Here is a 23736-nt window from a genome sequence, read left to right as displayed (position 1 = left end):
CATGGAAGATCACACAGCGGATTAGAAATCTTAGAAAACAGAAGCAGGAAAAAACCTCTTCTCCTGCATTGTATACCAAGCTCCAAGAAGGCTTATAGGATTTGTAATTACCTTGAACATGTTCCAATTTAAGATGCCATAATGTAGAATAATATCCCACACAGTCCAATATTAGATTCATTGCTTCAGAAATAATTTACTATTTATTGAGGTGATCTGTCTTGACCACTCTTTAATCAATAAATATCACAAGGGATATTTCCTAAAAATGAAGAAGCTATGAATGGGTGAGGACCTTAGAATTCCGAGGTCTGAAATGCACACATTCTTTGGATTTATGCTCTTTCCGAGGCAATAATTCTAACAAAGAGGAGAGTGATACCTTTTGGTGTATCTGAATGATTATTGCAACATGAGGTGAAATAGTTATTGCCTGCATTTCATTAGGTTTAAGTATTTAAATTATATTCAAATTCCTGATGCTTCATCTAAATATTTGTTGGAATTGCATGATGCTTGATATTACAGCAGATAATATTGGTGCTTTTATCATATGACATAAGCTCTACCTTTAGCATTAAATGCTTTAGCTTTATACATTATGAGGCAATGGACAGATGTCACATAAATGCATAGTATTGCTTACTGTACACTATCATAGAATAGAAACCATAATAAGAGAACTGAAAAAAAAACTGTTTGAACAATGCAATAGCTTTCTTTTTAGCTACTGGGCCTTGCATCTGCATTAACCTGAATCCCATACTCATTGTTCTACCTTTATAGCTTTTTCTCTTTTGTTTTGTTGTTGTGGGTAGATAGAATAATCTCTATAAGGGCAGCCTCAGTAGAATATTCCAAACAGTATTGCTGTACATGTTAAAGGCATCTCCAAATTAAAACAATGTGGTGTACATTACATAAGTTCCATGACTGCTTACCTCATTGGGCTATAAAGGTATACAGGGACAGTCAAACTGCAAACAAACTAATTATGTTGTAGTCTCAGCAGTTCTATATTTATGCTAACTATTAAGAAAAGCAATAAGCTATGTGGGAATCCTTCAAATATTAAATATGTTTCTCTTAAATATTTTCTCCCTTACAAGTCACATGTATTTCAGGACTGATATTTTTCTCTTTGCTATGCAATCTATAACACTTTGCCCTCTTTTTAAAAGATAATTTGTCCACCCGACCAATAATTTGCATAGAAAATTCAATTATCACAGTTCATTAGCTATCAATGCTATAAGATCAAATCATTACCCTTAGAATATCAATGGATTACAGCTAGTCACCAATATTAAAAAAAATTGGCTTAAGGATTGCTTATGCCTGCATAAATATGAACTGAATTCAGTACCAGCAAGATCAATATTTGCCTGTTTATTTGGTGACTGAATTAATTTATAAATGTCTGGAGCTATAGACTTAGTCTATCTTCAAGCTAATATGAAGATATGCCAAGCACTAGATTTTGTTCTGTTTTTACTTCAGTCAGATTTTAAATAGAAAGAACTTTTTCTTTGTAATCTGATGTAAATGTGAGAATTGTACATTAACTATTATAATTAATGTAAACCAATATATAGTATTTACAAGTGAGACTTTTGTTTATTTGATTATAGTGTATGCTTCCTTAGTTTTATTTTCCATGTACTAGTCAGAAGATATAAACACAAGGTTAAAAGCCATGCATGATTAATTTATCATCCTCTGATGACCCCATCTGTAATATTCAGTCAATCCAAAATTGAGGTGATTAAAAAGTGCTCCTCTGGGTACAGCACATTGGTATTCTGCAAAACAAAAAACAAAACAAAAAAACCTCCAGTAATTTCCAATTTCATTCTTCTTCTTTTCAGGAACACGATACCTTCCAATGTCCATATTTGAGCTTTTGCAAGATATTGGTTAAATGCAGGAAACCCATGCTCAGTTTTAGCTATAATTTTAACATGAATGCATAAACAAAAAGCAAATATGAATTATTTCTAGTATCTCTTAATCTAGAAGTGGCAATAAAAGAGAAAATAGCCATTTATGTTTTCAGTACAACAGTTCACACATAGTTTGCAGACACAATGCTTACCTGTACTCTAAGTGTAAAAACTCTCTAGTATTTCCTGATAAGGATTGTGAAATCAACATATTCGGTAGAATTAAGACAAGTCTTACAAGTTGGCATTATGTCATCAAGTTATAATTTTACTTTGATTTTCACAAAATTATTTGGACATTCACTTTGCAATTCATTTTTATCCAGAAACCACTGAATTTTTGTGGGAACAAATCCATCTAGTCATAACTATTTTTTTCTTAGCCATACAATTATCAATCATGCTTACGAAGACATTAATGAATACAAACAATTAGCATATAGATGACATCTATAAAGTTATATGCATTCATTATTGTCCATGTAAGTAAGATATAGGTAACACTACTGTAAAATGATTAACATTTATAAACCATTTTATAAACTTTCATGATCTTTAGTATCAGGAGAAGAGTTCTGCTTTGACTTTTTGCCAAAAACTTGGGGAAAGCAGAACAATTATACCTTTTCTAGAAAGTCTCAAGAACATGGTAACAAAACCCGATTTCTGACAAAACTTTACTGTAAGTCTGAAAGATTCAATAAATCAAGTGGAGATTATCCATTTAAAATAATTGGGCCTTAGTTTAATTATATTTTAGCATTGATTTCACTTTGTCTATTCCAAGTCTTGTACTGTTAATAAGCTAGAACTAAAGTCACAGACACCCATTTTAAATGGGCTTATTTGCAATCCCAAAGGGATTAACTATGTATAGATGTTGCATTATGAGATGCTAAAGTGTTGGCTTAATTTTGTGTTTATAAAACTGGGAATAATTCTCCCACCTTCCCAAATTTCTCCACAATTTCATATTTTATTTTTATCATTTCCATTTCTTTCGGGCTTACTCTCCTATTGCCTAAAACTCTGCCAAAAGTGCGCTGAAGCTGTAACACAGGCAGAAAATTCACTGGCTGCTTCACCCATTTTCTTGGTGCCTGGTATCCTAAGAAAGCGCCTGTAGGATTGCCGCAGATCCCTTCAAAAATGCTCAGGTGTGAGTGGAGTGGATCCTGGGCGCACGGCAGATGGAATCTGATAGAGTCCTATCAGAATCTGGGCTTTGAAGGAGAGAGATTTGCAGGGCTGCTCCCCGGTTCGAGATTCATCTCAAAAACTACCACCACCACCACCACCATCCCAAGACAACAACCCCCGGGAGTATTTGGAATTAATAAAGGTCTCTTTGTTTCCAGTCTGGGCCGCCATGCCAGGAGGTCCTTGGGGAAAACCCGCGCTCTCATTGCTAGCAAGGCGCGGTTGAAAGAAGCCGCTCAACCCACCAACCCACCCGGCCTTCTCTTTCCTCCTCTTAAGCCTCCCCTAACGAGCCGGGGCTTCTAACCAAGCTTCGCCCGCGCCTGGTGCAGACTTGGGGAAGCTTCTCGGATAGCGAAACCGGCTTTCATTTCGGATGCAAACCTCTTGAGGAAGAAGAAGAGGGCGCTTCCTAACAGGCCCAGTTGAAACAGGCGCTCCTGGTTTCCTTCTCCCTCCACAACCGTCTTTAGTCCTGTAACAACTTCTCCGTTGTCGTGCAGGAGTCCTATAAGCCGCTTTTTCCTGGATGCGGAGACGCTTCTGAAGTTACAGCCCCGCACCTAGATCATTAAGGTTTTCCCTCGCCTGCTTTCTATGAGAAGGCGGATCGCCCACTGGGCCGCTCAGCCCACATGCCCGGGGGTATTGGAAATACGATTCCCTTTCCACTGGCTCGCTCTTTCCCGCGTCCACATGGGCAATGCAGATTGCCCCTTTTTCCCACGCGACAGCAAATGCTCCCCAGCAGGGCCCAACCCCACGTCCGCCTTACCCCCATCTACTTAAACTCTTGTTAGACTATCTTTCCTATGTTCTCCACACACCCCCCCACACACAATAAGTCTCTTGAGATTCGCCCTCCCTGCCTTCTCGTCTTAGAAAAACAATTAAAATGCGCCCAGTTTACGTCATTGACTCAAGACTCTTAGTACATTTCCCCACTCCACTCCAGATATCCAAGAGCGTTTTCCATCAGAAAAAGGCAGGTACTGAAAGAGTGTAGAACCGTTTCTTGGCCCACTTGCTGTAGGCGTAATGCCAGGCGATTCACGGAAGAACAAGGCAGAGCCCTTCAATCGATGCCCCCCGGCTACTCCCCTGTATTTCCTGGCATAAGCAACGGGCACCCTGTTTTGGGAATGGGACGCAATGTGTGGCACAGTTGCCTTCCACTTTCGCTCTTGGCGATCTCAAAGACAGCCGGAAGGTATTAGATTGGAGGAAGCTCAAGACGTCGCAAGTAGGCAGCAAACTTTACTTCGCTATTCACACATATGCAGTTACCCCCGATTAAAGTCCCAGATCTATTCCCGTGTAGACCTATTCCCATGTATACCTATTCCCGTGTACACGACCATTACCGATAGCTGTGCAGTGTTCTCACAAATCGTTGACAGCCGGCTATCTAAATAAGAATTTGTCAAACTAAATCATTTCTCATGTTAAAAATGGTGTGTGCGCGCGCGCGCTTTGTTTGTTTGTAATTTCCCAAAAGAAAGAATATATATCTGCCTCCAAGGAGTCCAAAATCAAGAAACCTCAAATATTCGCTGCCTTGTTGATGAGATGCTGCTGTTGTGAACCCAGCAATCAAAAGCAGCAGATTACAATCGAGGTAGGAGGGGGTGTTTTTTTTCCCCCGTCCTGGGGCCACAACCGTATTAATATTTATTAACATTTTCACCGAAGCACTAAGTTGCTGCCTAGACCTGGCCTCATAGTCTTACTCGGTAAGTAAACTCGGTTTGGGGTCTAGCTCACTATCTTCCCAAGTTTCTCCTTGCCAGCCTAAACTCCTACCAAGATATCGCCTTTTGGGGTGCCCACAGACAGAGCGTGGGTGGCGCTCCTCTCCCGGATTACCTTCCTCTTCCTCCGGTCCACGAGCTCTGTTAGCCATGCGAGCACCTCCCCATGGGTTTTCTCTTTTAGGGTGCAGACTCACCTCTTCAAGTGACCCCAAATCCTCAAAGGCTTGTAGCCTTCCTGCGCCTGCAGAGACGAACCTATTTTTGCTCCCACTGGATCTTCAACTTCCTAAGCTACTTTTATTTTCCTGAAGGCTCTCCTAACACTTACCGGTCGAACTCTGTGTCCATTGAGAGGGTTTTTTCCCCCCTTAATTTTTTTTGTCCGCTTTCTCTAGCCAAATTCGGCCAGTGGCGGCTGGTGGCGAGGCGGAAATGCAACCTGCAGAAGTCCAACTAACTCAGCTATCTACCCCGCGCTGATAGTTGAATTTTTGCCTCTCCAGGATGAGCTTTGGCCGAGAAAATTTAGAATCGCCCCCTCCCAGCTCCGCCGGGGCTCATTCCTGCGCCCTGGAGCTCTCCCTGGTCCCACCTGGTTATTCTTGCAGAGGTCAGCCCACATGCTGGTACCGTCGCCGCCCCGCATGAGCACGTGGTAGGTGAAGAAATAGATGCCCGGGATGGAGCAGGTGAACTTGCCGGTCGTCGGATCGTAATGGTTCCCCAGGTTAGTGACGACGTCGTCGAACTTCAGGACCTCGTAACCTTCGTGCTGGCGCTTCAGGCCCGCGTAGAAGGCAATCTTGGGCACCGTGCTGTAAGTGGCGGCACTGATCGCCCCGGCCGCGTTCAAGCCCGGTGCTCCCGGCGGGCCAGGTAGACCCTGGCGGCCGGGTTCGCCTTTCTCTCCCGGCGGGCCCACCGGCCCCGGCGGACCAGGTTCCCCCGGGGGGCCCCGAGGCCCGGCTTTACCCGGCCGGCCGGCCTCACCCTTGGGGCCTTGGATGAAGGTGGGGAGCGACTGCATGAGGCCGCGATCGGGCGTGGCCGCCGTGCTGGGCGCCTTGGTTCCGCCGTAGGGGTCGCAGACCATGCGGCAGGTGCCCAGCATTTCGTAGTGCGCCGATGTTCCCGCCGAACTCACCAACACCGGGATGAGGATGACCAGCAGCAGCACCATGACCACCCCTAGCGCACCGGCTGCGATCAGCCGGCGCCTGCTGCCCACCAGGCGGCTCAGCGCAGGGCGATCCTCTTGCCTGCTTTTGGACAAAATCTTGATGGTGGGTCGGGAACCTCTTCCAACCGAAATCACCGCGGGGTAGCCTCCCCGCGTCCGTGGGGCCTTGTCGCCCTCTTCCTCCCGTCGACCGGGAGGGTCACGCGGGCAGATCTCCTTCGCCAGATCCCGAAGCTCCGGGAGCCTTGCTCCGCGCTGCTGTCGTGGACGGCTTGGCTTCCCGTCTGGGGCACCTGTGGCTGCCGCCGCTGTTAGGCTGAGTGGAGTCGCTCACACTTTTATGCTGCGGTTGGCGATCGACTTTTTTTTTTCCCGTCTATGCCAGCTCGAATCAACTTCCCTTCTGCTCCTCCCGGTCGCCTCTTTTGCGGTCTTCTCGCGGGTCGCTCCCCCTCCCCCTTTTTTCTTCCCTCCCTTCTTTTATTTCTTTTTTTTTCTTTCCTTCTTTCATTCATTCATTCTTACTCTTCTGCAGCAACGCCAAATCTCCGAGGGCAGCAGGGGAGAGCGCGTGGGAGCCTGGGAGATTCCTGCTCGCCACTCGCGCTGGGAAGAAGGAAGGAGACGGACGTGCCCCTTCAGTCCTGGCTCACTCCTTCGCCGATGCCGCTGGAGGGTCCCCAGTTGCGAAGCCCCAGTCTGCGCTGGAACGGAACAGAGCGATGAACGCAGGAAGCCGGCTAACGCGACAAGAGGAGGCTGTTGAAGGCGCGGGGTAATTTATAAGCACCCAAAGGCGCAAGGGAAAGAGGAGCTGCTTTGGCATCTCATCCCAGCATCTGCTGCGCTCAGCCCACTCACCGAGAGTTTGGCATCTCTCTGACAAGTGTGGGGAAATGTTTTCCTCCCCTCTCCTCTTTCCCTGCCTCCCCCTCCCTATTTATCCCTTCTCACTGAGCAATGAAATTGGGAGCTCTCCTCTTGCCCATTCTTGAATGATGTGGCCGTTTTCTTGCTGGAGTAGCTCATGGAAGGTAGAGAGATCTACTTAGGACCTTCTTTCAGTCTTTGATCCTGAATATAAAGGTCAATGCTGCTCCTTATTTAATGGTTTCCCCAGTGGCCTCTGTCTGTCATGTGAAATATCACTTTGAATACAAGGGTAGAGTATTACAATTCACCTGACAACCCAGTGCGCACATGCACGCACGCACACACTCACAAACACACACACTGCTGCTGCTGCTTCTTGAAGTAACCCACGATTTAAAGCACACAAAAAAATATCATTTCTTGCTCTTTTTCTGGAAATCACAGCCAGAGAAAGGGAGGGCCATCCCCTCCCCATATTTACTAAATTTTTGAAGCTGTGATACATGTTGCTTCCTGGATTCCTCTTTATTTAAACAGCTTTCTAGACCTTCCTGTACATTTAGTGGCGGAGGTGAATGTGCTTTCCTGGCATGGTGAACATGTATGATATCACTTCTGCCCATCTCTGGAGCAAATAGCAGCAGCAAATTGAGCTTCTTCCAGATGCAAGGCAGAAGGAGGCCACCACCTTAAACCACACAAACCATTGATTCTAAATTATATTTCTACAGTAGGGCTCAATTGGATGTCATTTCAATGATAGATGGCATTTGCCTGTCAATATGGAAATGATGGTTTGAAAGAGTGTGAGATATTTGAAGCAGGGTAAGAATCTGAAATAAGCAAAAGTGGTCTGAGAGTGGGGAAACAACTGAGTAGCATCACACCTGGTACATGATGACCAAGAAGCTGTGATCTTGTCCAAGTTGTTGCCTCGCACAAATCTATTTTTTACACACCTCCTTACACTTCAACTCCCCGTTTTCCCTTTCTGTTCCAGAAGACAATAAGGTCAAAGAGGCAGACAGCAGGAAATATCTATTGATCCTTTCTTTTAAGCAGAAATGTCAGCAGCTTCTTGCATTTTTCCTTAAGAGAATCAAAAGGCGAAGAAGTGAGTGACCATCGCAGGCCATAGAGATGGGTTGACCCAACTCCTTATCTCCTCAACAGCATGCTGATAACAAAAAAAGGAAAAGGTTTGAGATTTTTTTTCACTTGTAAATATTCTTACCATTCTCTTTTTCTGATTTTTGTCAGAGTTCAACCTTTTATAATGTCCGTATCTCACAAAGACACAACCCAATTGACAGATCCCTTGGCCTTCAATACCTTCAACACCACCATCCCCCCCCCCCACACACACACATACACACACTGGCACATTTTGAAAGAATTGGAGAGGAGAGAGAGATGTTATTTATGCTATATCAGTTTCTCCCAAGAGGAAAACATTTTGAAATTTTCATCTTTGTAAAGAAAGGAATAACATAATAGGTCTCGAAAAATCAAACATGTATTCAGTTTTCCATAGTGTTCACATCAACATGGTATTTTCATAACATTAAAGTTGGTTATAAGCCCCTTACCTTTTGTGTGCTAAAATGAATATGTGTGGATTTCTGGTTAGCTAAAAAGCTGCACTTTCTAATAAGTGGTGGGAGTGGGGGAAGGTTTCCCAAATGCAAAGAAATAGTGATAGAAAAAGGAAACCCTAATAGGGTATGCTTCCCAGAAAGAAGAGAGATTAATAAGGACAGGTGCAATATGTGATTGGATGTGGGATGAAAAGAATGGAACACATAGGAAAACAGGACGACTGGCTGGCTAACCCTGGTTATACTGTGCTGCCACATTTTGCTGCAGCTCTTATTTGTCTTCTTTACAATAATACCAATCTGTAAAAGTTGGAATGGCCCTATATACATCATGCCCATGTTGCCTTAGGAAACTTTAATGAGGCTCAGACAGTTTGATAGATGTCTGTGCCTGTACACTGGTTTATAACCTACTTGTTCAGGTTAAACAGAGAAACTCTGCCAATATTATCCCCTGTTACTCCTGCCTTAAGTGCTTGGGCTGTTGCAAATTCTGGTCTCCTCTTTGCTTCACCTGCCAGTGAGAAGTGCAAAATTCAGGATTTATTCACCTCTTTGCTAGAACAATAATTTCCAAATCCATCTTTAATTAGGGAGTCAATGAACTATAGAACTATAGAACTATAGAACTATGTACTGCTGTAGAAGGAACTTCTGCTGTAGACATGAGAAGCGAAATAGGAGTGATTTGTACTAAGCTTTAATTCATGATGATTGTTTAGCTGTGTGAATACAGCTAATTCTTTTAAAATAGTGATGATCTGGATGATGATGATGATGATGATGATGATGATGATGATAAAATAGGTGAAAATATCAGATTTTTCTCCTGTCAATAAATTTTCTCTCTTTAAGGTCATACAACACATTTCCAGCAGTTCCATTACCAATTCAGCTCTCAGTCAAGCTATTCCTGCAGGTTTGAGACAGATGCCCCAAGTTTTTCAAATTCCATTATTACCAAGGTAGGAAATGCATGCAGTGTGTGATATTTTGAAGCCTTTCAATCTGTTTATCAGCAGTTGCTGTAGAAGTTGTTTGTATTTCTTTCTGTATAATGAAGAAAAGTGTGGATTTATTCGTGCACACCCTGCAAGTTGAGGTGCTGTGGCTTTGCACTTGTATGCCCTGGCAAGTGATATCCTTCCGTGCCACAGCTCCGTTGCTCTCCCACAAAGATGCTTCAAGGAACATTTTGGGGAAATATTTTGCTATCCAGACCAGATCAGACCATTGATCTTTCTTTTCTGAGCTTCCCCATGCATTGCAGGCCAAATTTATCTCATTCTGTTCAGTTTTTTGTGAATTAATTTATTGATGGACAAAGATATGAAAATTTGACCTCATTATATAATTTCTTTTCAACATTCTGTTGGTTTAGAAAGAATACAAATCACAATATCTTAAGTGGCACTAATATACTACTCTGAAATGTTAGAAAGCCTGACTATAGGTCAGGTATATGTGTTAGATCACTTTTCTCAAACTTGGCAACTTTGCCAAATGTGTGAAATTTAAGCTCCTGAATTCCCCAGCCAGCATGCCAGAAGGGCAATTCTGCGACTTGAAGTCTATACATCTTAAAATATAGAATGTATTATATTCTAATCTGGGATGTGATGTCACATATCTTGTTCTCTGTAGCTGATGTTTTCCGACAATGGAAAGTGGTGGAGTATTATGGTTCTTATTTTAATGTTGTAAGCTGCCCCAAGTCATCTATGTATGAATTGGATGGCCATACAAATTTAACAAACAAACAAACAAACAAACAAACAAACAAACAAGGTCCATAGTGAGACATCATTGCTTTCCTATTCAGTACAGCTACTAATGTTTGGCTGCAACTGTCCAGACAGCCAATACATACATACATACATACATACATACATACATACATACATACATACATACGTGGGGCGGAGAGGTGTACACATACACACACCAGAGAGAATTTCAAGTCCACACTGTGCACAGATAATTTGTAATGGTGTTTGGTATTGATTTGATAGCCAGTGGAAAGAGATGCAGCCTAGGGAATGATCAGATAAGATGGGTGGGAACATGCAGCTGCATAGTAGGCACAAAAAGAAACAAAAAAGTTGCACCCTAAACTTCTGAGACTGTAGAAAGAGACAGCAGAGGATTTGTACTTTCAGAATTACAAGATTATGTTAAAGTAATCGTACAGTAAAGTAGAATAAGATCATCTTGTCATGCTTTTCTTTTCTGGTCTACCTGGTAGGGCAGACAAGAGAAAGAGAAAGAATCAGAGAGAGAGAGAGAGAGAGAGAGAGAGAGAGAGAGAGAGAGAGAGAGAGAGAGAGAGAGAGAGATCTCCTTCTGTTTTCTTGCCTCACTTTCCTTCTTTTCAGATTATTTGCTTTGTCCCCTTGTTTGCTCACCCTCTGGTCCTAATTTCTTGCTTCCTTCTTGCCTTTGGCCATGGGAAACTGGAGGGTCTGATAAGAAAAGTCAAGATGGTTCCCATGTTGATGAGGCCATTTTCTGTCTGTTTTGTGTGTATCTGGACCCTTTTTTTCTTTTTGCCATAATCTGGAAGGGCCCCTTTTTCTTCTATTTAACTCTTTAGTGAGTGTTCATTTCTTTCCTCCCCAAATGAATTGTGCACAGCTTCTGTTTCATTTTGCATTCTTGAAAGTAAGGTAAGTAAATAAATAAGGAAAAGAAAATTGGGCAATTAGATCTTTTGGCTTAATTTTTGGTAAATAGCCTACTAATTTCTGCAAAAGTATTTTTACACAAAAGCTTCTCTAAATTCATGGAAGATTATACTATTGACTAATATATTTTGTTCATTTTCTATCTTCTATTTGCTCAGAGTTGGAAACATTCAGTGACTAGATTTTGAAGGTAAGGTAGTGATATGCCAATTAATTAAATAATTATTTGCAGCAATTCTGGTACAAGATGTAGAGCTTTGTTTGCCTTTGGTGAAAATTAAATAAAAAGTGGCAATTTTAAATTTAATTATACTGTATAGTGAAAAATTAGTGTTAGTAGATTTGTACCATAGGGACCACATTATAAAAATTTTAAATGCCTTTTAACAATCTGTAAGGAAGATTGTAAACAAGTACATGATAATAAAATGAAATGCACAAAATGATTGAAACGCTGATAATTGGGAACAAATTGACAGCCATTCACAAAATGAGGATTGGATGATAAAGGCAAATATACAGCACTTGCACTGATTAACTGATTTGCATATATAACATGATTAAATAAAACCTAAACAATTGATTTGGTCAAGCTTTGTTCAATTTTGTCTCTGAAGTTTCTGTATTTCATTTCACTTTATCCCGTCAATTCATTCCTCAGTCTCTAATAATGGATATACATGTATATTTTTCTATGGTATGCAATTTAGGACAGCGATATCTGAATAGTGGATTGTAGTCTACTGTTAATGTGATAATCTTGATTTTAAATGTCGTTTAAACAACAAAATAGCTACTGCTCCCACCCTAATCCTAATCCACAGTTAGAGCTATTTTTTCTACTTTGACAACTTGGTATAAGGAAAGGAGATGCACATTTTTAAATACTTTTCTAAGCGGACCCCAAATTAGTGCATGTTGTTTTCATTCTTCCTATTTAATCTTTTCAACAATCCTATGAGGTAGGTTTGTCTGATACATAGAAAGTAACTGCAGTTTATGTGATAACACAGGAATCCATAAATTTATTCTCCAATGTAAGGGAAAAGTACTTCAGATCTAATTTTGATACTCTCATACATATTAGACTTTTTGCAGCCCTTTTGCAATTATTTCTATCTTATGTCTACAAATCCTTTTACCTTCTTTGATATCCATAATCTTTTTTTTTGCTTTTGATAAAATACTTCATTTATTAGGAAATGTTTCACCTTGCACATCAGTTCTGGATATCTATGAGGTGATTCCCCTTTTAAAAGCCTTTTGTCTTTCAAATTTGGACATGCTAATTATCAGTGTTCAAAGAAATCAGTCAAATCTTATGATAATTTTTTGGTTTAACATGCTATCAAGGACCAAGGCAAATCAAGTTTGGGGCTGGTGTTAAATCTATGATTCTACATATATTCCTATGCTCTTATTTTCAGAATCCGTCTTCTCTGATCTTGCTTCTGAAGGATGCTAGGCATTTCAAGAACATCAGGAGCAGTACAAAATCTCAATTTATGTTTTATGGAATATTTTATATTTTAAATGCTAAATAGTGTTATTCCCCACCCTTTCCTCCTCTTCTGCTTTCTCTTCAGAGTCTTCCCCTATTATTTCTACTGCGATAATTTGTGTACATGTGGGAGCAAGACGGGGAAATGAATAAATGTGTATCATGACCTTACATTGCAAATCATATGATTTATGGACTCCTGGAGGAAAAAAATGGTGAATTGAAGACAGCTCTGTTAAAAGTGAACCAAGGACTATGGTAAGAAACAAAGAGCTGGTGAGTAGATCTAGTCTTGGAACCTTTACGGACAAGGAGGGGACAGGAAATTGCCCATATACCTTCTGAACAGTTGTTCCTTGTGAACAGGCCAAAAGACAATAGTCCCTGGGAAATCTTGAGTACTGAGAGATAATCATAATAGTCATTTTGTTCAAAAGATGATCAGCATCTTATAAACGACACTAAGTTTTTCAAACTTCCTTTTGTAATGACTTTTTGCTGTAACTGAGTCTCAAAAAAAGATAGTTATTGATGTGTTTATAGATAATGGATGGAATATAGGATGAAGATATCATTGGTTGTAAACTAAGAGAAGGTATATGGTTACAAAAATTGTTTGTATTTGGGATGAAGTTCAGTAGTCATTTATTTATATAATTCTTTTTGTTCTCTACACTATCCTTATGTTCTTATCATATCCTTATATGTTCTATATCTTTTCTTTCTTTTTCTTTCTATTTTTATGCTTTTCTTTGTCTTTTTCACTCTTTGTATTCTTTGTTTGCATTAGATTTTACTATTGTAATTATAATCCTTAATAAAATTATATATAAAAATGTAAACAACATGATTTACATATTGATCCAATTATATCATGATAGTGTGATACAAAATTCCTCATTTTTCACCTTTGTATTTTGTAAATTGGCACTATTATTGTCCTAATCCAGTTTTCTCTTTTAAAATCCTTAATTTTAAAGGATTAAGGCTTTTCTCTTTTTTAAAAATGTCACCACATGCTGATACCTTCTGGCATATTTACAATAATATTCTAGTCCTTTCCTGACTTTTTATCTGCCTCTTGTTTTGTGTCTCCAAAAGATCCGACTCAAGTATCAAAGATTCTGGAATTAGCATCATTTTCTTGTTGACTGGAAATGATTTGCCATTATTTCTTTCCAGATTATTTTGAACTTTAATTTGCAACCCAGAAATTTCCTGGTAATCCCCAATTCAAAAAATAACTGGCCAGACTTTCTTAACACTCTTAGATTAATTTAGAATCAAGGTCACCTAGTGTCTTCATTCTATTAAAGTTTGCTTTTTTGTTGTTATATAACTCTCTCATCTCATCTAAGTTTATGAATCGATCAGTTTTATTTCTTCCTCTTCTGTATCAAAAAAGCTTTCCATTTATTCAGCACGAAGACCTTTTCACATAATAGCAGCAAAGAGCTTTTAGGATCTTTGTATCATCGGTATCCATATGTGAATGCCATTCTTGGGGGGGGGGGAGTCATTTTTTTAAAAAAGTATCCTAGCCAAACAGGTAGAAGGGAATCGAAAGGAGCTTTTAAAGTCCATGCTGCTCATTTAATCATTTCTGATGGTCCTGGAGAATCTTGACCTAAACCACTCTTCCTGAATAGTTTGTATTACCACAAACAAATTTTAAATGTGAACATTTTCTCATCTCCAGGAAGTTAGAAAGAAGAAAGAAGATCCCAGACTAGAATAAAAGTTTTCCATCATCCTTTTTTTAATTGTTCCATTTAAAAAAATCTGATTCTTTCAAATATAATACCTTGCATGCCTTGCAATGAAGTATGACTTCTTGTTATATTTTATATTTATTACAACAAAAAATATTAAGAGGAACAGAACAAATAGCTACCTAAAATAAAAAGAAGATAGAAAGGAGCCGAATGGATAAAGAATAAAAAATAAATCAATAAATGAAGACCTTACAATTATCATAAAATCTAAAATTCATCATTTCAATCATAAAACTAGGTTTGTTATTTCCTCTCAAGAAATAAGTAGAAATCTCTATTAAAAACTCTGAACAAAATAGTAATATGGGTATCTCACTATTTGTCATTATTCCAAGGGTGAATGTATGTAATCATGTAAAGGGAAAAAAGGGAAGAAGGTTTTCAGGAGAGAACAAAACAGAACAAAATCCAAAAGTAAAGCAAAATCAGTAAAAGTAACATTGGGAAACTACATAAATTCCATCCCCTTATAACCAACTGATGATTGCTCAGTGTGTCTGAGTTTGCCTTGTATTGTGAGTTCAGATATATAAGGGAGATATTCCTACCTAAATGTCGTCAGATATCTGCATTGTTAGTTTTGCTGCCTGTTTGGTTTTAAAGTCTGATAATCTCAGTAAAGATCTCTTTTCCAATGTTGAGTTAAACTTGTCCTCATGGCCATATATCTTAATAAATTGTGATGTTTGTTTATTTATTGTTCTGGAGCAAATACTAATAGCAAACAGTGAAGATTTAATTCAATGTTTTTTTAAAAAAATTTAAATAATGCTTTGCAGCATCCAGTACTTTTGAGGGCTTTTTTACTTGACACCTTATATGACAAAATATTCCTTCTGTATCACAATCTTTCCAAGCATTATATATTATATGATTTACCTATTTTTGCAATGTAAAAAAATTATATCAGTTATAATATGGATGAATTTTATTGAATTTTCCACATTATTCATTGCAATTATTTCTTTATTTTTTATATCCACATTTTAAACTTTCATATCCACATTATTACATACCTTTTTTTAACCAAAAAGGTGTTGGTCAACTGTCATAATTGTGCCCACTGCTCAGTGCCTAAGGAGCCTAGATTTCTGGTTTTTTGAGGATTAGAGAATATGTATTTTCTTGTGAAAATGTCCTTTAAAACAGTGTTGAAAACTAGATGCTTTGGCATTCCAATGGAACTTCCTGAAAGTGCAGAAAACACCCCTCTAATTTTGCATGGTGATATTCAGTCCTAGGCTTATTAACACTTTACTCTCTAAAGCTGTAGTAGATTGTCTGTGGTACACTTTGACAAAGTGCTGGATTTCCTAAAAATGAGTTGTTCCTTCTTAATTGGACTTCATGCAAACATGTCAACCAGACTCAATGAATAGGTAAACTTGAAGATGCTTTATTGAAGTCACTCCACGAATACAGTTTTCATTAATAATATGAAACTTTGCTGTTTTTGGCCAGTTTGCTTTGACAAAAAGTAGGAGGAGCTGTTGTGGCTTCACATGTCATTTCAAAGCAGCAAATAAATGTGAAAGGATCTGTAGGTGGATTGCTTCATTAAGCTGCACAGCCATAGAATAAAAGAGGTAAAAATAGGAAGACTTATTTCAGTGCATTACCACCATATTTGACCTTTATTGGTTCTTGTTGCCAGAGAAGTGGTATCTTGAGCTTAGGGAAAGGGTGAGATGGGTTTTATATTTTTTCTGTCATGGTTTTTGTTAGCGTTGATCCTTGTTAGGGGAGAAATACTGTAACTAGACCATATATGCTGGGAATGAATTACATAATTGATCCAGCATCATATATATTTCATGTTTCCTTTCTCCATATAAAAATTGAAATGCAAACATTTCACAAAGTTTTACTACATTTGGTGGGGTTGTTGTTCTGCTTTCCTTTTTTCTTCTTTGTTCTGCAAATGATGCTTTCTGCATCTGATTAAATCAGATATGTGCAATTTTCCAGACCAAAAGCTAGATTGATCCTTTGACTATTGGGGGTTATGCTCCAAAACTAATGGGAAGGATCAGGGAGGGAAATGATTTCACCTTCATTGAAATTCAATAAAATGCTGCATAGTTAATAAGATTAGTTTCCAGTTATGTATTTATTAATTTTTATGCATTATCATCTTGAAAATTATGTTTGGGCAATAACTTCTGGATTTTTCTGGGCCCACACTCAATACGGATCAAATAGAGCAAACTTTTCTATGACATTTTGAACAATTTAACTGATTTTTCAGATGCATTTATATTTGCCACAATAATGTAATAAATATTTTTTTAGGGATAAGTCATTAAATAATTAAAGAAAATAATTTTTAAGTGTGCTATATGCCACTTAATGTGCCAAAGATGCTTTTCCAAAAGGCAGCTGGACTTCCTTGTTTTTTTCTTTTCTTTTGAAAACGTTTCATTTCTCTTCCAAGAAGCTTCTTCAGAACTGAAGAAGCTTATTAGATGAGAAGTGAAACATTTTTGAAAAAGCACTTTTGAGACAACCATGACCTGGATGATTGAAAATCATCATAGACATGCTCTTTAATTATTAACAAGACTGGCCAGGATTTATTTTTTAGACAAATTCATCACCCCACTCCTGTTCAGCTTCAAATCTGAATTCTAGTCAGTTATGGAATAAAGCTTTCAAAAAGTTAAACTATCTTATTACCTAAAGCTTTGATAATAGATGGTTATGATGGTTGAATTGCCATCTAGATAAGATAGCCACACATATTAGATCAGGCTTATGCAATAAGACAGCTAAAGAGTAGATATTTAAAATATCAGGTTTAATAATATAAAATTATACTATCAACATATAATAGCCACCACTTTTTACAGAATACAACTACAATAATACATTATGTTAAAATAAAACACAGCAAAGTACAGGAAGTCCTCCACTTACAACAATTCAATTAGTGACCGTTCAGAGTTATAGTGCCATTGAAATAAGTGATTTATGACCATTTTTCACACTTTATGACTACTGCAGCATCCCCAGGGTCATCTGATCCAAATTCAGATGCTTGACACTGACTAATACTTATGACCATTGCTGTGTCCCAGGATCATGTGATCACCTTTTGTAATCTTCAGACAAGGAAAGTCAATAGGTAAGCCAGATTCAGTTAAATTAGATTTACTAACTGAACAACTGCAGTGATTCACTAACAACTGTGGCAAGAAAGATCATAAAATGGGACATAAACGGATGATACAACATAGGAGAACAAACCCATCAGGACAAGATTCAGCACTCCATCTGCATTTAAAAGATAAAAGTCATTCTTTTGAAGACAGCAAAGTCCACATTTTGGATAGAGGACTGCTGGTTTGAAAAAGGCCATCTATATCAAAATTGAACACATCTCTCAATAGAGAGGGGAGGGATAAAATATATATCTGCAGTTTACAACCCAGTCACTTCAGCAGTTCCAAGAAGGCTTCTCATCCATTTGAACTACGCAGATGATCCCGAGGACACAGACAAACCTCCAAGTGGCTTCATTGATTCTCTAAAAGATTGCAAATGACCAGCTGTCTGCAAGGAATATAAATCCTTCCACTCCTCACCATCCTGTCAGAGCTGAAGAAGCTTCTTGGATGAAAAGTGAAACTTCTTCAAAGAAAAAACAGAAAGTCCGGTTGCCTCTTGAAAAAGCACCGTTGGATCATTTATCAAATGTTTCACTGAGCAACATACATTTTGGGATTAGTTATAGACATAAGTTGAGGAGCACCTATAAAAGACTACTATTTGGCAACACTAATAATTGGAGTGTATATGTCTGTTATTTTCTCATCGTTTTCTTATTAAAAGTTGTTCATAACATTGTTCTCTTATTCTTCTGTTTATCTTTATTGTTGTTTGTTTTGCTCTCTCGCTCTCTCTCTTCCCCCTCCCTCCTTCCCTCTCCCCCCACTCGCTCTCTCTTGACTTCCCATTCTTTTCATTTATGCAGCCATGGCAACTGAGTAGTTATCTGTTGGCAGTTGCCATTTTGTTTTCTCATCTTTGTCTAGGAACATGGTATTGTTCTAAGGAATTCTGGAATGAAAATAGCAACCACTGTTTACATTCTGGATGCTTTCAGAAGACATAACATCTAGCATCTTCCTAATTCATGCTACAATGAGGATGCTGCCACGGAAGATACTTTCCTGTACCAGTAAAAAAAATAATTGTGTTCCCAGTGGAGTGGTTTTATATTGGATCGTGGAAATGAACTTATCCATGCCCATATCTATTTATTAAGCATTTTACATCAGAAGTGCATCCATAACACATCATAAAGAGTCAATAAAGCAAAAGAAGAAAGCTAATAAACTAGAACATTATCTATCTATTTTTTCTAAGCATAAATTCATAATAATTTGTCACCCAACCTATAATGTTGGCCAGTAGTTCTTAAAAATATCACACATTTTAAACCTTTGCTTGCAATCATGCTTCACCCTTGCTAGCCTAAATCTCAGATTCTATACGTTACTGCTGGAAAGAACACAAAATAGTGACTCTAGTCATTTATGCAGTGTCTGAAGATGTTAGCTTAGGAATATTTATTCAAATGGCATAAACTGCTTGATCATGGTGAAAAGGCCTATTCTTCTTTCCACTTCTTATTTAAACTAAGAAGCAAATAATAAACATGAAGTGTGTGTGGAAGGGGGTAGGCTTTGGCTGAAGACAAATGCTTTTTATGAAGAGCTGAAATTAAACAGGCATCCTGAAATGTATGAATAAGATGTGGCATAAATCATGTAGAATTTTTATTAAAAGCTTTGTCAGTTGTTAAAGTCAGTCATAAGGAGCTGTTGGTCATGAAAAAGGATTTTGAGAAACTTTGAAATTGAGATCTGAATGCCAGAAATGATGGAAAACTGGAGAAACAAACAGATCTCCAGTATCTTCTACATTTCTCTTCTGTCTCCTTAAAACCTGCTAGATTCTCATTTCTCTAAACTTGCAATGTTATGGCATGATATACCGTGGTCCTTTATATTCATCAGGAGTTTGATGAATGTGCAATAAGAATGGATAGCTGGGAGTGGAGAACTCAAAATTAAAATCCTAAGAGTGGTGAATTGCCAGGAGATTTATTTTTTTCCCTTGTCATCCTTGCAATATATTATTCTCTTTGTTCTCTGCTTATTAATTCTTGAGTCGTTAATGGCATAATTTACTTTGCAAATTGCAATCATTTTAATTATTCATTTGTAAAACTTAAAGTGATAATAAAGCAGAGAGAGTATTTCAAACCAGGGAATCCTCTTTCCAGATAAAGAACAGCCAATGGCCATGCAGTCGGCATCTGGAAGATGTTGAGTGATTTTAATACGTGTCCAGAATATTTTGATGTTTTGCAAAGTCTTCTTGAGAACTACTTCACAGAACAAATCCTGTGTTCCTAAAGCATCCTGCACAATTAGTAGAAACCTTAATTAAATATGTCCTTGTGTACCCTGTTTATTTGTACACCAAGGTGTAAGAGCCAAGGTGGTCCAGTGGTTAGAGTGCAGACGAGAATATATGTAAGCTCAGGGCTGAACTGTGAAATGCTCTCTAGCTTGGTTTGCCTATAGCAGTGATGGCTAACCTTTTTGTTATTGGGTGCCAAAAATGCGAGCATGTGTGTGCAATATCGTGTGTACGTGCCGGCACCCATAATGCAAAGTACACCCCACATGTGCACACACGCACAACTCCACACACACTTTCCCTATGCGCGCTGCACTGCTTGCCTCCAAGCTGAGCTTGGTATTTCCCCCAGAGGATGGATAAGGCTGTTTCCACCCTCCCCAGGCTCCAGGAAAGCCTCTGGAGCCTGGGGAGGGTGAAAAACAGGCCCAAGTGGCCTACCAGAAATTTGAAACAGGCCATTGGGCCTGTTTTTTGCCCTCCCTAGGCTCTGCAAGCTTTCCTGGAGCCTGGAGAGGGCAAAAATGGCCTCCCCGGCCCCCCAGAGGCCCTCCGGAAGCCGGAAATGGATTATTTCCAAATTTCCAGTTGGGCCCGTTTTTCACCCGCCCCAGGATCTGGAAACTTTCCTGAAGCCTGGGGAGGGCGAAGGTGGCCTACCCCGGCCCTCTGAAGGGCTGGAAATCAGCTGGCCAGCGCACACATACATGCTGGAGCTGACTGTGTGCTGACAGATATGGCTCTGCATGCCACATGTAACACTCATGCCATAGGTTCGCCATCATGGGCCTATAGACATTTCATGATAAGGTAGCATCATCAGAGTATTGAAATGTCTGTAAGCAAACAACCAAGTTCAGAGAGCATCAAGGACTCCATATTTGATATATGTATAGGATTGACATGAAATAAGGATGATTTTTTGGTGTTATCTAGTTTTATATAATCAACTAAGCAAGCAAACTAACAAATACAATTGTAACATTTAGAAACAGTTAAAAAAACACTAGGACGTTAATGCTTCATTTAAAAGACTAAAATAATGTTATAAAAAGAGGAATTTGAGACTGAAAAAGGAATTCAACTATTTTCAGCAGAACAGTCCCAGGCTTTTCAGGGGCAAATTCAAGGTTGCATTTCCAACAATAGATGGGATCAGGATGAAACCAAATTTTGTTTAAAAACAATTGTATTCATTTATTTACTTATTATAAATATATTCCACAAATTTATTCTGTATGTATGTAATAACGATGCTATTATGTCATATGGAAGATTACAGATTCTTTGGAGGAATTATGAGACCTGTATACAAAATTTTGAAGGGCAGCTATGATCTTTGAATTGCAAACTAGCCACTTCATCCATTTCAATTTTTTTAAAAAGGAAAAAAAAGCAGTGTTAATTTTAACACGTTATTTCAATAGATGAGTACAGATATATCTAACCTGAGAAGGTGATAATTAACAAGTTCTAAAAGGAAATGCAAGGTCAAGTAAAGTATTATTATTTACTGTGTGACTTTTGTGTGACTTGCCAGAATACTCCATTAAATGATTCATCTAAGGTTAATGCATTCAGTCCTATCTAGTCATCTGGATTAGTGAGAAATTGTAATTATGGTGGTCCCAAGAAATATAAACTCTTTGCTTGGCCCATGCCATTAGGAGAAAAAGATTTGAACAACAGCATTTCTACACCTCCCCCAGAGTTCTTTTTAAAAAAAGACTATCACAATCTCTTCCATTGAAATAAATGGAACACATTTTTCAATGCAGATATTGACCTCGCTTAGACAGGAGGCCCCTTGGGGGGAAGTGTTACTAGGTCAGAAAAATCCCTGCATTGTTTTGAGTAAGCACACTAATCTACCCTCTTTTCTCCCTTTTTTCAGGTTTACTAAATTTCTACAGAAGATGGAATTGGGTATCTTAAATTAGAACTCCATCGTTAGACATCAAAACTGTCTGTTTGTTGTTTAGAAGATCATAGGCTATGGTATTAAGATTTTTAAAGAAATTAGGAAACATTGGCACATATCATCTGCCAATGTTTGACATTAGTGATACATTCCTGTATCACACTTATTTTGACCCTCAGATTCCAATGGGTTTAATTAGCATTGGTCTGCACCACTTTACTTGAGGATTGTCCAAGTAAAGTTTTCTTATTCATGTAATGGAAATTTCCACTGGTCAGTCTTTTACTTCCTACTAATTTTAGCCATGGTGGTAACATCTTCAGATTTTAGAAAGTATTAGTTGTGTAGATCCTTGAAAGCACATGAGCATCATAGTCAATGCAAGTCTATGTTATATATTCAGCTTAGAATAGAATAACAGAGTTGGAAGGGACCTTGGAGGTCTTCTAGTCCAACCCCCTGCTTAGGCAGGAAACCCTACACTACTTCAGACAAATAGTTATCCAATCTCTTCTTAAAAACTTCCAGTGTTAGAGCATTTATAACTTCTAGAAGCAAGTTGTTCCATTGATTAATTGTTCTAACTGTCAGGAAATTTCTTCTTAGTTCTAAGTTGCTTCTATCCTTAATTAGTTTCCACCCATTGCTTCTTGTCCTACTCTCAGGTGCAATTGTCTTCCATCTGTGCCAATTGCAGTAAAGTCAGATTTGTTCCTGTGCCAATATTCTGGAGTTTTCTTTTAAATGGATATGTTGCAGACTTATACGTGGGACTCGTAGGAGGCAGAACGGAGAGTAAAAATTCCAAAGCCGATCGTTCTGAATGGGACAGATGGTGATTTTATCCAAAAATAGATTTTTAAGAAGTAAAGCACATGGTTAATTGCATTAATTTTAATAATTGCTTTCGTATGCTTTGATTAAAAACTGGCAAGAACCTCTATACAAGATAATTTACATACCTCCTTGTTGGAGCTTTGGACGTTGCTTTTTTTTAATGTATTATTATTGCAACGTTTCAGTTACTGAATGTTGCCCTGAATGTTATGTAGATGATGCTTATGTGTGACTTCATAAAAGAACTTAAAAGCTCTTGACTTTCTTCGTGTACTTAAACCTATATCTATTTCTATGTTATATACATATACACTATAGCTATATAATAGACTAGGATTCCGTCTCATCTAACTTTCAGTGTTTTAGTTCACACATTATTCTGGCTGCCATTTTGTCTTTTGTCACTATTCCCTGCAGATAGCTTGGCTAAGGACACCTTGATAGAAGGCTAGCCATCTAAACATATTGATACAATTACAAAGAAAAGAATAAATCTTTAAAGTCCTTCCAGCACAGGTAGTCCTTGACTTGTTGTCAAGATTGAATGGCTTTGCAGCTTTCAAACCCTAATGCTTTTCAACTTGCCAAAGAATTGGGAGGAAAGAAGGGGAAATGGAATGCCGAGAATGTATGCGGAGATCGTGAGAATATGGAAACTATTAAGGTCATCACTGCAGGTGCTTGAGAAAGAGATGGACTGTTCCCATAACAAGTCTCATAATTGGACAATGCGATCACCCAAGGGGAAAGGGGAAGCTATTGTTTAACTAGGCAAGCATTTGTGTAGGAAAACCAGACCTGGTTTTGTTTCTTCAGTACCAATATGGTGTATCCAATAAAGTTTTATTTTTGGGAATACAGTTCCCCAAAGAGTGTTTACTTGTTTGTGTTTACTTGTTTGGGTTTGGCTAGTTGGACCACTGACATTTATGACCAAGAGTTTAACTACTGTTCAAGGTAATGATGGTGTTGAACAGTGACTTATGAATTTGGCCCTTAAAAGATCCTTGCACTTGCAACTAAGAGTTAATCTGTGATAA

The 23736-nt window shown here is 38.6% G+C and overlaps 1 protein-coding gene and 1 long non-coding RNA gene across 2 annotated transcripts in view; one reads left to right on the top strand and one right to left on the bottom strand.

Annotated features, from left to right (window-relative positions):
• The window catches only part of C1QL3 (complement C1q like 3), an 11808-nt gene extending 5407 nt beyond the window's left edge, over positions 1-6401 (bottom strand). The window contains exon 1 of the mRNA XM_081971471.1: positions 5490-6401. Within this exon, the coding sequence (XP_081827597.1) occupies positions 5490-6077 (588 nt within the window). The 5' untranslated portion in view covers positions 6078-6401. The remainder of the gene's footprint in view (positions 1-5489) is intronic.
• LOC309402014 lies at positions 5536-23736 on the top strand. The gene is made up of 7 exons (XR_014176830.1): positions 5536-5624; positions 6613-6852; positions 8046-8149; positions 9404-9513; positions 11391-11422; positions 12819-12991; positions 21833-23736. It is a non-coding gene; the product is annotated as an uncharacterized lncRNA (long non-coding RNA).

Source organism: Natrix helvetica (genome assembly GCF_964273705.1).
Source record: "Natrix helvetica genome assembly, chromosome: Z".
In the NCBI taxonomy this organism is placed as follows: Eukaryota; Metazoa; Chordata; class Lepidosauria; order Squamata; family Natricidae; genus Natrix; species Natrix helvetica.
The sequence above is the reverse complement of the archived record's forward strand: the minus strand, read 5'-3'. Positions and strand labels throughout refer to the sequence as shown.